The sequence below is a fragment of the Hyla sarda genome, chromosome 1 (assembly GCF_029499605.1).
Source record: "Hyla sarda isolate aHylSar1 chromosome 1, aHylSar1.hap1, whole genome shotgun sequence".
In the NCBI taxonomy this organism is placed as follows: domain Eukaryota; kingdom Metazoa; phylum Chordata; class Amphibia; order Anura; family Hylidae; genus Hyla; species Hyla sarda.
The window spans coordinates 460,444,172-460,457,348 of record NC_079189.1 but is presented as its reverse complement, the minus strand read 5'-3'; the positions used below and the strand labels follow the sequence as shown (position 1 = coordinate 460,457,348).

Sequence of the window (13,177 nt, the reverse complement as noted above, 5' to 3'; positions counted from 1 at the left end):
GCCAAATTCTCTCTCCAAAAGCTCAATGATGCTCCTTCTCTTCTGAGCATTGTAGTTCGCCCCCAGTGCACTTCACGTCCACTTATTGGGTATTTCCGTACTCAGAAGAGATGGGGTTACAAATTTTGGGGGGTATTTTCTGCTATTATCCCTTGTAAAAATGTAAAATTTGGGGGAAAACAAGCATTTTAGTGTAAAAAAAATATTTTTTTTACATATGCAAAAGTCGTGAAACACCTGTGGGGTATTAAGGTTCACTTTATCCCTTGTTACGTTCCTCAAGGAGTCTAGTTTCCAAAATGGTATGCCATGTCGTTTTTTTTTGCTGTCCTGGCACCATAGGGGCTTCCTAAATGCGACATGCCCCCCGAGCAAAATTTGCTCTCAAAAAGCCAAATATGACTCCTTCTCTTCTGAGCATTGTAGTTCGCCCGTAATGCACTTCAGGTCAACTTATGGGGTACCTCCATACTCAGAAGAGATGGGGTTACAAATTTTGGGGGGTATTTTCTGCTATTAACCCTTGCAAAAATGTGAAATTTGGGGGGAAACACACATTTTAGTGAAATTTTTTTTTTTTTTTTTTTACATATGCAAAAGTCATGAAACACCTGTGGGGTATTAAGGCTCACTTAATTCCTTTTTACGTTCCTCAAGGGGTCTAGTTTCCAAAATGGTATGCCATGTTTTTTTTATTTGCTGTTTTGGCACCATAGGGGCTTCCTAAATGCAACATGCCCCCAAAAAACCATTTCAGAAAAACGTACTCTCCAAAATCCACTTGTCGCTCCTTCGCTTCTGAGCCCTCTACTGCGCCCGCAGTATTTACATAGACATATGAGGTATGTGCTTACTCGAGAGAAATTGGGCTACAAATTCAAGTATAAATTTTATCCTTTTACCCCTTGTAAAAATTCAAAAATTGGGTCTACAAGAACATGCAAGTGTAAAAAATGAAGATTTTGAATTTTCTCTTTCACTTTGCTGCTTTTCCTGTGAAACACCTAAAGGGTTAAAACACTTACTGAATGTCATTTTGAATACTTTGGGGGGTGCAGTTTTTGTAATGGGGTCATTTATGGGGTATTTCTAATATGAAGACCCTTCAAATCCACTTCAAACCTGAACTGGTCCATGAAAAATAGCGAGTTTGAAAATTTTGTGAAAAATTTTAAAATTGCTGCTGAACTTTGAAGCCCTCTGGTGTCTTCCAAAAGTAAACACTTGTCAATTTTATGATGAAAATATAAAGTAGACATATTGTATATATGAATCCAAAAAAAATAATATTTGGAATATCCATTTTCCTTACAATGCAATGCAAAATATTCAATTTTTTCATCAAATTTTGGGATTTTTCACCAAGAAAGGATGCAAGTTACCACAAAAATTTACCACTATGTTAAAGTAGAATATGTCACGAAAAAACAATCTCGGAATCAGATTGATAAGTAAAAGCATTCCAGAGTTATTAATGTTTAAAGTGACAGTGGTCAGATGTGCAAAAAAGGGCTGCGTCCTAGAGGTGAAAATGGGCTGTGTCCTTAAGGGGTTAAATAAAATACCTTTGGGTTATTGGTATGTGAGCTGCATCAATCTCAAAGTTATTTGGACTTATTTTCTGAGTAACAATCATTTTAACCCCTTAAGGACTGAGCCCTTTTTCACCTTAAGGACTCGGCCATTTTTTGCAAATCTGACCACTGTCACTTTAAACATTAATAACTCTGGAATGCTTTTAGTTATCAATCTGATTCCGAGATTGTTTTTTCGTGACATATTCTACTTTAACGTAGTGGTAAAATTTTTTGGTAACTTGCATCCTTTCTTGGTGAAAAATCCCAAAATTTGATGAAAAATTTGAAAATTTTGCATTTTTCTAACTTTGAAGCTCTCTGCTTGTAAGGAAAATGGATATTCAAAATAATTTTTTTTTTAATTCACATATACAATATGTCTACTTTATATTTGCATCATAAAATTGATGAGTTTTTACTTTTGGAAGACACCAGAGGGCTTCAAAGTTCCACAGCAATTTTCCAATTTTTCACAAAATTTTGAAACTCGCTTTTTTTCAGGGACCAGTTCAGGTTTGAAGTGGATTTGAAGGGTCTTCATATTAGAAATACCCCATAAATGACCCCATTATAAAAACTGCACCCCCGAAAGTATTCAAAATGACATTCAGTAAGCATTTTAACCCTTTACGGGTTTCACAGGAATAGCAGCAAAGTGAAGGAGAAAATACACAATCTTCATTTTTTACACTCGCATGTTCTTGTAGACCCAATTTTTGAATTTTTGCAAGGGGTAAAAAGGAGAAAATTTTTACTTGTATTTGAAACCCAATTTCTCTCGAGTAAGCACATACCTCATATGTCTATGTTAATTGTTCGGCGGGCGCAGTAGAGGGCTCAGAAGGGAAGGAGCGTCAAATGGTTTTTGGGGGGCATGTCACCTTTAGGAAGCCCCTATGGTGCCAGAACTGCAAAAAACCCCACATGGCATACCATTTTGGAAACTAGGCCCCTCGGGGAACGTAACAAGGGGTAATGTGAACCTTAATACCCCACAGGTGATTCACGACTTTTGCATATGTAAAAAAAAAGAAATTTTTTTTTACCTAAAATGCTTGGTTTCCCTAAAGTTTTACATTTTTAAAAAGGGTAATAGCAGAAAATACCCCCCAAAATTTGAAGCCCAATTTCTCCCGATTCAGAAAACACCCCATATGGGGGTGAAAAGTGCTCTGCTGGCGCACTACAGGTCTCAGAAGAGAAGGAGTCACATTTGGCTTTTTTGAAGGAAATTTTGCTCTGGGGGCATGCCGCATTTAGGAAGCCCCTATGGTGCCAGGACAGCAAAAAAAAAACACATGGCATACCATTTTGGAAACTAGACCCCTCGGGGAACGTAACAAGGGGTAAAGTGAACCTTAATACCCCACAGGGGTTTCACGACTTTTGCATATGTAAAAAAAAATAAAAAAATGTACCTAAAATGCTTGGTTTCCCAAAAAATTTACATTTATACAAAGGGTTAAAGCAGAAAATACCCCCCAAAATTTGAAGCCCAATTTCTCCCGATTCAGAAAACACCCCATATGGGGGTGAAAAGTGCTCTGTTGGCGCACTACAGGTCTCAGAAGAGAAGGAGTCACATTTGGCTTTTTGAAAGCAAATTTTGCTCTGGGGGCATGCCGCATTTAGGAAGCCCCTATGGTGCCAGAACCGCAAAAAAAAAAACACATGGCATACCATTTTGGAAACTAGAGCCCTCGGGGAATGTAACAAGGGGTTAAGTGAACCTTAATACCCCACAGGCGTTTCACGACTATTGCATATGTAAAAAAAATAAAAAAAAATTTACCTAAAATGCTTCTTTTCCCAAAAACTTTACATTTTTAAAAAGGGTAAAAGCAGAAAATACCCCCCAAAATTTGAAGCCCAATTTCTCCCGAGTACGGCGATACCCCATATGTGACCCTTAACTGTTGCCTTGAAATACGACAGGGCTCCAAAGTGAGAGCGCCATGCGCATTTGAGGCCTAAATTAGGGATCACATAGGGGTGGACATAGGGGTATTCTACGCCAGTGGTTCCCAAACAGGGTGCCTCCAGCTGTTGCAAAACTCCCAGCATGCCTGGACAGTCAACGGCTGTCCGACAATACTGGGAGTTGTTGTTTTGCAACAGCTGGAGGCTCCGTTTTGGAAACCGTGGCGTACCAGACGTTTTTCATTTTTATTGGGGAGGGGAGGGGGGCTGTGTAGGGGTATGTGTATATGTAGTGTTTTTTACTTTTTATTTTATTTTTTGTGGTAGTGTAGTGTAGTGTTTTTAGGGTACAGTCGCACGGGCGGGGGTTCACAGTAGTTTCTCGCTGGCAGTTTGAGCTGTTGCAGAAAATTTGCTGCAGCTCAAACTTGCAGCCCGATACTTACTGTAAGCCTCCGCCCATGTGAGTGTACCCTGTACGTTCACATTGGGGGGGACATCCAGCTGTTGCATAACTACAACTCCCAGCATGCGCTGACAGACTGTACATGCTGAGTTTTAGTTTTGCAACAGCTGTAGGCACACTGGTTATGTATCACGGAGTTTGTGACCTTACTCAGTGTTTCAAAACCAGTGTGCCTCCAGCTGTTGCAAAACTACAACTCCCAGCATGTACGGTGCATGGTGTAAGGTGACTGCTGGGAGTTGTAGTTTGCAACAGCTGGAGGCACACCGGTCGTGAAACACTGAGTTAGGTAAAAAAAACTCTAAGTTTCACAACCAGTGTGCCTTCACCTGTTGCAAAACTACAACTCTCAGCAGTCACCGACAGCCAACGGGCATGCTGGGAGTTGTAGTTATGCAACCAGCAGATGCACCACTACAACTCCCAGCATGCACTTTAGCTGTTTGTGCAAGCTGGGAGTTGTAGTTATACAACAGCTGAAGGTACACTTTTCCATAGAAAAAATGTGCCTCCAGCTGTTGCAAAACCATAAGTCCCAGCATGCCCATAAGGGCATGCTGGGAGTTGTGGTGGTCTGCCTACTGCTGTTGCATAACTACAGCTCCCAGCATGCCCTTTTTGCATGCTGGGAGCTGTTGCTAAGCAACAGCAGGAGGCTGTAACTCACCTCCTGCTGCTGCTCCATCACAGGCTGTCCCTCGTCGTCTCCGTCGCTCCTGGGGCCCCGATCCCAACAGGGGCGCCGGGGATCGGGGTCCCCAGCACCGGGGGTCGTCTTCCCGCACCCGCTCACGTCCTCCGGAAGAGGGGCGGAGCGGGTGCGGGAGTGACGCCCGCAGCAGGCGCCCTGATTGGTCGGCCGGTAATCCGGCCGACGAATCAGGGCGATCGTGAGGTGGCACCAGTGCCACCTCACCCCTGCAGGCTCTGGCTGTTCGGGGCCGTCAGAGACGGCCCCGAACAGCCAGTAATTCCGGGTCACCGGGTCACTGGAGACCCGATTGACCCGGAATCGCCGCAGATCGCTGGACTGAATTGTCCAGCGATCTGCGGCGATCGCCGACATGGGGGGGCATAATGACCCCCCTGGGCGATATGCCAGGATGCCTGCTGAACGATTTCAGCAGGCATCCGGCTCCGGTCCCCAACCGGCTAGCGGTGGGGGCCGGAATTCCCACGGGCGTATGGATACGCCCTGCGTCCTTAAGGACTCGGGATGCAGGGCGTATCCATACGCCCTGCGTCCTTAAGAGGTTAATATTCTCAGTGCTGCATTATTGTAAGACTGTTGAAATTATTAATCTACATTAGAAACCTTTAATAAAACCCACAACATATATGGAGCATAATGTCTTAGCTGCTGTGACTATTGTCTAGTTCTTTGCAGAAAGGATTCATATCATGTTTTCATTTTGTGTATGTATGTGTTGTATTTTCTTAAGGACTTATGAAAAGAATTGAAGAAGAAATTAAATTTAATTCATATATGGTTTCTGAAAAGCTTCCAAAAGAGCTGGAGAACAAGAGACTGGCTCTGAGCTTCATGCATAGAGTTGTGAATGAACAAGTAATTGACCAGTCTGATCTCACAGAGCTTGAAGCCAAGGTAGATATACAATCTATTTCTACATTATTCTCTGCAACTTTACAAAGAAACAAATGTTACTAGTTTTCTGTTTTGTATACAGTATTCTATGGTCATCTGAAAGTCTTTCTGAGCAAATGTAGTTTTATTGCATAATAATAAACAGCATGTATTAGCCAGTTAGGTTCCCAGTATATTTGAAACAATGCAATATACCTATTTACTGTTTCTTTTCAGCATTTTATCTAGAGTTTCTAGAGCTAAATTGAAATGAGGGACCAGCACATGATAACTGTTATCATCATACAGTCGCTTTTCTGTGTTTATCAGATTGAACACACTTCAAACATATAGCAAATATTAGCACAGCAGTGTATCATCATCGTCTTAAGTAGAACTCATATTTCACATTTTCATTTACTTCCAACACCATCCCACTCATTGTCACTCATTTCCAGTCTTTCTCTCACTCTTTCTTTCCCTCTATTTTATTCATAGCCTCTGATTACTATGTAAATTGTAGGGTTTTTAGGTGTTGATATTTTTCCGTAGCATCTGAACAATTCCTTTATAGCTTTGCATGGTGTCTGACAATAATACATTTTTTTCTTTTGTTGGCTCCTGGTTATCTGCAGTGATCACTGCAATTTAACCTTTATTACTGTACAGATGTTTACAATTTAAGATGGAAGTATTACTGTAGGGATTATTTTTGATTGAAAAGAAGATAATTCATTGTTCAATGTGATTGGATTTAGGCATGACATATCCCAGGGAATATCTCTTTAAAGGGATGTCTGTGAATTTTGTTTTCTACCAATGGGTCCAGACTGCCTAATAACACAAAAAAGCTTTTACATACCTCCCTAGTAGCCTCTGGTTTCTGCAAAAATTTTCCTTTGCTGTGGCAGCAGGGCTCAGCCAGTCACTGACTGAAGAAGAACATCACTCTGGACTTTGATTGGCTGAGTTGCCCTGCTGAGACATGTCTGCAGCTTCATGAAGGGAAAGTTCAGCAGAGACCAGGCACCAAGAAACATGCACATTTGGGCGTTGGGGGGTTAAATGTTCACTGCTGTTCTAGAATACTTTGCATAAATCAATAATACGGGTGACAATAAACATTGAAGAATATATTTAAAAAAAACAGACATTTCTCTCTAATTATCAGGTTACCTCTCCCCCCCCTTTCCTTCTAAACTTATCATTCACTCGGAAAAACAACTCATGCCCGTCTCAGCTGTCCATAGAAGTCTAAGGAGAGAGGAGTGTGGCGTGGCTAGGGAGACACAGAGGCGATGTAGTGTTATGTTTCACCCCAGTGTTTACTTCATAGCTGACACTGCTCACTGCTGCTGTGTAATGCCCATCATGCTGCAGCTGCTGCTACTAGTGTGTATGCAGTATGTGGAAGGCATCATAGTAGACAGGTACATTTTATATGTTTATTTAATATTCCGTTGTGTGACATCAGCCTTACTTTCTGCTTGACCAAATTGGACTATAGAGAGTGTAAACATGCTGGTACCAGTACATAGTGATTAGACAGTATAAAGAAAATGTGTGTTCTATGAAAGTTACATTTCTTTTAATGTTTTCCAAACCACTTCCACTTTTTAGTTATTCTAGTACTGTGTTTTAACCCACATCTCTGAATATTTCAAATTGTCAAACATTTTTATGTAGTTTTTTCTGACTTTTTGTGCTTGTAATGCAAAAATAAAAATAACTTATTACTTTCTCTTGTTTTAGATCCAAGAAGTTAATGCTGAAATCAACCATCTGATTGAAAAAAGAATGAGAAATGATCCAGTGGACGACAAATTGACTCTATATAGACAGCAGGTGTGTGTCTTACTATATGAAAAAAAAAATCTTTGTGCCCCTTTGATTATTCAGAGCTCGTTGGTAATGTTAAATGTTCATGGGAATGCACTTAAAATAACACTATTCTTCTGAGAGCTAATTATGTATGTGATGTATATTAAAGGCAATTTATTTAGTATTGAATTTACACATTTTTGACTGTTCACTCAGGCAGCTATCATTTCACGAAAAAAAGAAACCAAAGCTGAAGAATTACAGGAAGCAAAAGAAGAAATTGCCAATCTGGAGCGAGAAATAGCACAAAAATCGAACCAGGCCCGAGACAGTGATGGCTCTGAAATATTAAGAGGCGATGAGGTGAGAAACAAGTTGTACAAAATTCCTTTAGAAGAATGTCCCACATCAGCTCTGAGTTAGCAAATGGCAAATTTTTAACTTACATTCATGGCCATAAATGTTGGCACCCCTGAAATTTTTGAAGAAAATAAAGTTTTTCTCACAGAAAAAGTTTGCAGTAACACATGTTTTGCTATACACATGTTTATTCCCTTTGTGTGTATTGGAACTAAACCAAAAAAGGGAGGAAAAAAAAGCAAATTGGACATAAGGACAAAATTATTGGCACCCTATCAAAATTGTTCAAAAATAAGATTGTTTCAAGAAAGCATGTGATGCTCCTTTAAAGGGGTACTCCAGTGGTCAACGTGTTTTTCCGTTTTTTACTTACCCGATTTGTTTTGTTTCATTTCTATTCTTGTTGTTTAGCCTACTCTATTTCCATTCTTTGTTGTCTTTTTATCCCCCACTTTGTTTTCCTAACTTTGCTTCTATTTCCTGTTTCTTGCTGTGCTGAAAACTACAAATCCCAGCATGCCACATGCCTTGCTGGTTTGGGGCGGCTCCTTTTTTTTTTTTTTTGTTCGTTCTGCCCTTTACTAATCCTACTATTTTCCCGGGTCAGCCCCCTTATACACAGCACACTAATATAATCAGCCTTGGTTGGGATACACTGTAATACACACACAAAAGGGACTACAACTCCCAGCATGTGTCATTCAGGGGTCTTCAGTTTGTGGTATAACACCAGCCTGCTGCCTCTGTAGTTTCCTGGGGGTTGTAGTTCACCACACCTCTGTAGGGCATACACCAGTGTTTCCCAACCAGGGTGCCTCCAGGTGTTGCAAAACTACAACTCCCAGCATGCCCTGACAGCATTTGGACATGCTAGGAGTTCTAGTTTTGCAACAGCTGGAGGCACACTGGTTGGGAAACACTGGTGTAACATGATGTGTATGCTGAATAGGCTAGAACAGTGTTTCCCAACCAGTGTGCCTCCAGCTGTTGCAAATCTACAACTCCCAGCATGCCCAAAGTCTGTCAGGGCATGCTGGGAGTTGTAGTTTTGCAACAGCTGGAGGCACACTGGTTTGTAAACACTAGCATACACACACACAACTGGGACTACAACTCCAAGCATGTGTCATTCAGGAGTCCCCCCCTCCCCCTTCACATATAGAGATCATCCCCAGTATGAGATTTATTCCCCTGCAGTCTGTACATCCCCAGCCCGTGCACCCTGCCATCCTCCCCTTCAGATAACACATTTATCTTCTCCTGTGCAGACCTGCCTCCTTAGAATACAGAGCAGGGGGAGGGGAGGGGAGGAGCTGTGTATTCAGCTGGATGAGATGAGGGGGCGTGGTTTATTTTTCTCATGCAGAGAGAAAAAAAAAAAAGCTGTGACATCTTGTCCACAACAGACTCTGTGGACAACAGTAAAAGAAAACCCTCTGAACTACAGAACTTCCTGCCCAACAAACAGGTAAGCAAAACACACACATGCTGCCAAAACATATAACACATGTATATTGCAAAAAAACTAAACTTACAAAGAAGATGCCATATAGTCAAAAAAATTAACCACCGGAGTACCCCTTTAAACTCACCTGGGGCAAGTAACAGGTGTGGGCAATATAAAAATCACACCTGAAAGCAGATAAAAAGGAGAAAAGTTCAATTAGTATTTGCATTGTGTGTCTGTGTGTGCCACACTAAGCATGGACAACAGAAAGAGGAGAAGAGAGCTGTCTGAGGACTTGAGAACCAAAATTGTGTAAAAATATCAACATACCAACAAAAACATATTTGACACCTGTATGAGTCCATCTCCAGAGATCTAGATTTGCCTGTGTCCACAGTGCACAACATTACCAAGAAGTTTGCAATGGCACTGTAGCTAATGTCCCTGAGCACGGACGGAGGAGAAAAATCGATGAAAGGTTTCAACACAGGATAGTCCAGATGGTGGATAAGCAGCCCCAAACAAGTTCCAAAGATATTCAGCACTGGGTGCCTTGAATGTGTGCAAGGCATCATGAAATCTGAGGATTACCAACGGATTTTGGGTCGTACTGTACAGCCCAGAAAGTGCCAGAAAGCTGGGTTTGCATCTGAGATCTTGGGTCTTCCAGCAGGACAATGACCCCAAACATACGTCAAAAAGCAACCAGAAATGGATGGTAACAAAACGCTGGAGAGTTCTGAAGTGGCCAGCAATGAGTCCAGATCTAAATCCCATTGAACACCTTTGGAGAGATCTTAAAATTGCTGTTGGGAAAAGACGCTCTTCCAATAAGAGAGACCTGGAGCAGTTTGCAAAGGAAGAGTGGTCCAACATTCCGGCTGAGAGGTGTAAGAAGCTTATTGATGGTTATAGTAAGCGACTGATTTTAGTTATTTTTTCCAAAGGGTGTGCATCCATATATTAAGTTAAGGGTGCCAATAATTTTGTCCAGCCCATTTGTGGAGTTTGGTGTGACATTATGTCCAATTTGCTTTTTTTCCTCCCTTTTTTGTTTTAGTTCCAATACACAGAAAGGGAATAAACGTGTATAGCAAAACATGTGTTACTGCAATCCTTTTCTGAGAGAAATACTCATACATGTGTCAAATATGTTTTTGTTGGTTTCTTTATCTTTTTAGTTTCCTTGCTGCCATACACAGTACTCTTTATCTTGACTTTTGGTCAGACATCAATAATAGTTAATGAAGACGTGTGGAGACCTTTAAATAGGCCAACGTACAGTACTGTATAATGGCAATACATAGTCAAATCTTACACTATTTTAGTCTAAATTTGAATACTGAATACTTGCAAGAATCTTAGCTATATACCTTATAGATGCTGAATCCATGTGAAAGCCATGTAAAATCAGCTTACTACTAATTTCAATGAAATCTATGTTCCAACGTGTCACTTCTATGAATTCACACAGATTTTGTCAGGGTGCCAAAGCCACATCCACAAAATCTCCACACATTTTGAGTCAGGGTGCTCAAGCCAAATCCATGGCTTTAAAGAGTACCTGTCGCCAAACTAAACTTTTAATATATTGTTCCTTATTTTATTATAAGACACTTTGCTATTTACTTGCTGTTAAAATTCTCAACCTTTTATATGTTTTTAACCCCTTGCCGCAAAACTCCTTTTATAAACGGCGCTGCGGCACGGCAGGGTTACGAAGCGAGCTCAGGAGCTGAGCTTGCATCATACCCGCACAGTCCCGGCTGCTATCAACAGCCACGACCCGTGGCTAATGCAGGACATCGCCGTTCAGGCAAATGTCCAGCATTAACGCTTTAGACGCGGCGATCAAAGAAATCCAGGCTTGAGCAATCGACCGCCAATAACAGTGATCAATGCAATGCCATGCAATGGCATTGATCAGTGTATTGAATCAATGTACTGCGTGTAATAGTCCCCTATTGGGTGCTATAACATTGCAACAAAAGGGAAAAAAAGTTAATAAAGCTGATTTAACCCCTTCCCTAGTAAAAGTCTGAATCACCCCCCTTTTTGCCATAAAATAATGTGTAAATAAAAATAAGCATATGTGGTATCGCCACGTGCATAAATGTCTGAACTATAAAAATATATCATTAATTAAACCGCACGGTCAATGACATACACACAAAAAAATTCCAAAGTCCAAAATAGTGTATTTTTGGTCACTTTTTATACAATAAAAAAAAATGAATAAAAAGCGATCAAAAGGTCCGATCAAAGCAAAAATGATACAGTAAAAAACTTCAGATCATGGCCAACTGAAAAATCCACTGTTTGAACATGCCCACTGAACACACTTTATAGTTGACTTTATTTATTTTTTCTGATTATTAGTTAAACATTTTTGAAAATGTTAATAAAATGAAGAAAACAACCCCTCCACTCACAGCTTCCCCAAATAAAAACAGCAAAAAACTAAACAAAAAAACACACACAACACATAAGTAATCACATGCCCGTCACCCGTGGCCAAAGGAGATGGCTCTGAAAAAGTACCTTTGATCTCCCCCCCCCCCCCCCATCACAATTGTGACAACTGACCAGCTTCAGATAGGGAAAGCAGAGGGGTTTAAGACAAAGTAGTTTTCCAATCCTTCAGATAAACCACCCAAATCTGTATTCCATTTTTCGTGGGCCATAAGTGGGTATTTTAGTTGGTAGCTTCCCATACAAGCAGGACATAACTCCTGACAATTCCATCGATGTAACCACTGATTCAGATAGGTTATCAGAACTCTCTTACTAATTCTTCTATTTTAAGTTTATATTGCATATTCTTTTTTAATCAACACAAATCCATTCTAAACAGGAGTTATTTGAGCCTCCCAAAACTGGAGATGGGAAGCATTGACAGGAACATGGTGCTGTGACCAAGTGCCTATTACCTTGTCTTATGTGCCCTTTGTTTCATACCCTACCTTTTACCTTTTATCACATATATTAAAGGGAACCAATCATCAGATTTTACCCTATATAACGCTTGGTAAAGCGTTATATAGAGTAAAATCTTTGTTCACCATTCCCGGGGGATGCTCCTCCCCCCAGGGATGGTGAATATGTGAAGTTATAAACTAGTCGCCGCCGCCGCCGTAAGTAGTCACCTGGGCGGGGAGCTCTTCTCATCTACTCCCGTTCTTCGGCCTGCAGCGACGCCCCCTCCGCTTGACTGATGGGCCTCGTCATTGTTCCGCTCACTGAACAGACGGAGCAGAGTGATGACGCGGCCCATCAATCAAGCGGAGGGGGCGTCGCTGCCGGCCGAAGAACGGGAGTAGATGAGAAGAGCTCCCCGCCCAGGTGACTACTTACGGCGGCGGCGGTGACTAGTTTATAACTTAATATCTTGACCATCCCTGGGGGCAGGAGCGTCCCCCGGGAATGGTGAAAATAAAGATTTTACCCTATATAACGCTTTACCAAGCGTTATATAGGGTAAAATCTGATGATTGGTTCCCTTTAAACTTTACACATTTACATCGTGCATTTCTTTTCATTAAGGAATATATTTCATTTTGTTTGCAAGTTCCATCATCACTTGTCATGCACATTCTTGTTGAGCATATGCATCCTCCTATTGGAAATATATATTGGTTGATGACAGGAAGAGAAAGAAAGGGGCACATGTGACACAAAACACTAGCTTGGAGTTGCATTCTGTTTGTTGCGACTTTCATTCCATCATGTGGCTATTAGTAGACTGGAAATACTTTAAATTGTTTCCAGGAATAAATTATCCACTGTGGTCAGTTAAAACAAAGCCTCTTAGAATAAAGGATTTGTCTCCTGGTAAATGTAGCAAATGTCAGAAATAAAAAGGTTACATCTCCCTTTAGGTTTCTAAACATCTTCTAATTGCAGGTAAAATAATACAGGAGAATATTAAGTTTGTTCTTATGGTATGGTGACCCTGGAATGTGATCACAAAAAAAGCAGACTGTGAATAAAGATAACATGGG

At 40.9% G+C, this 13,177-nt stretch overlaps 1 protein-coding gene across 3 annotated transcripts in view; it reads left to right on the top strand.

Annotated features, from left to right (window-relative positions):
* Positions 1 to 13,177, top strand: part of IFT81 (intraflagellar transport 81) — a 268,139-nt gene that overhangs the window by 188,491 nt on the left and 66,471 nt on the right. For all 3 annotated transcript variants that reach the window (XM_056534522.1, XM_056534506.1, XM_056534512.1), the window contains exons 9-11: positions 5,406 to 5,569; positions 7,301 to 7,393; positions 7,586 to 7,732. In XM_056534522.1, the coding sequence (XP_056390497.1) occupies positions 5,406 to 5,569; positions 7,301 to 7,393; positions 7,586 to 7,732 (404 nt within the window). The remainder of the gene's footprint in view (positions 1 to 5,405; positions 5,570 to 7,300; positions 7,394 to 7,585; positions 7,733 to 13,177) is intronic.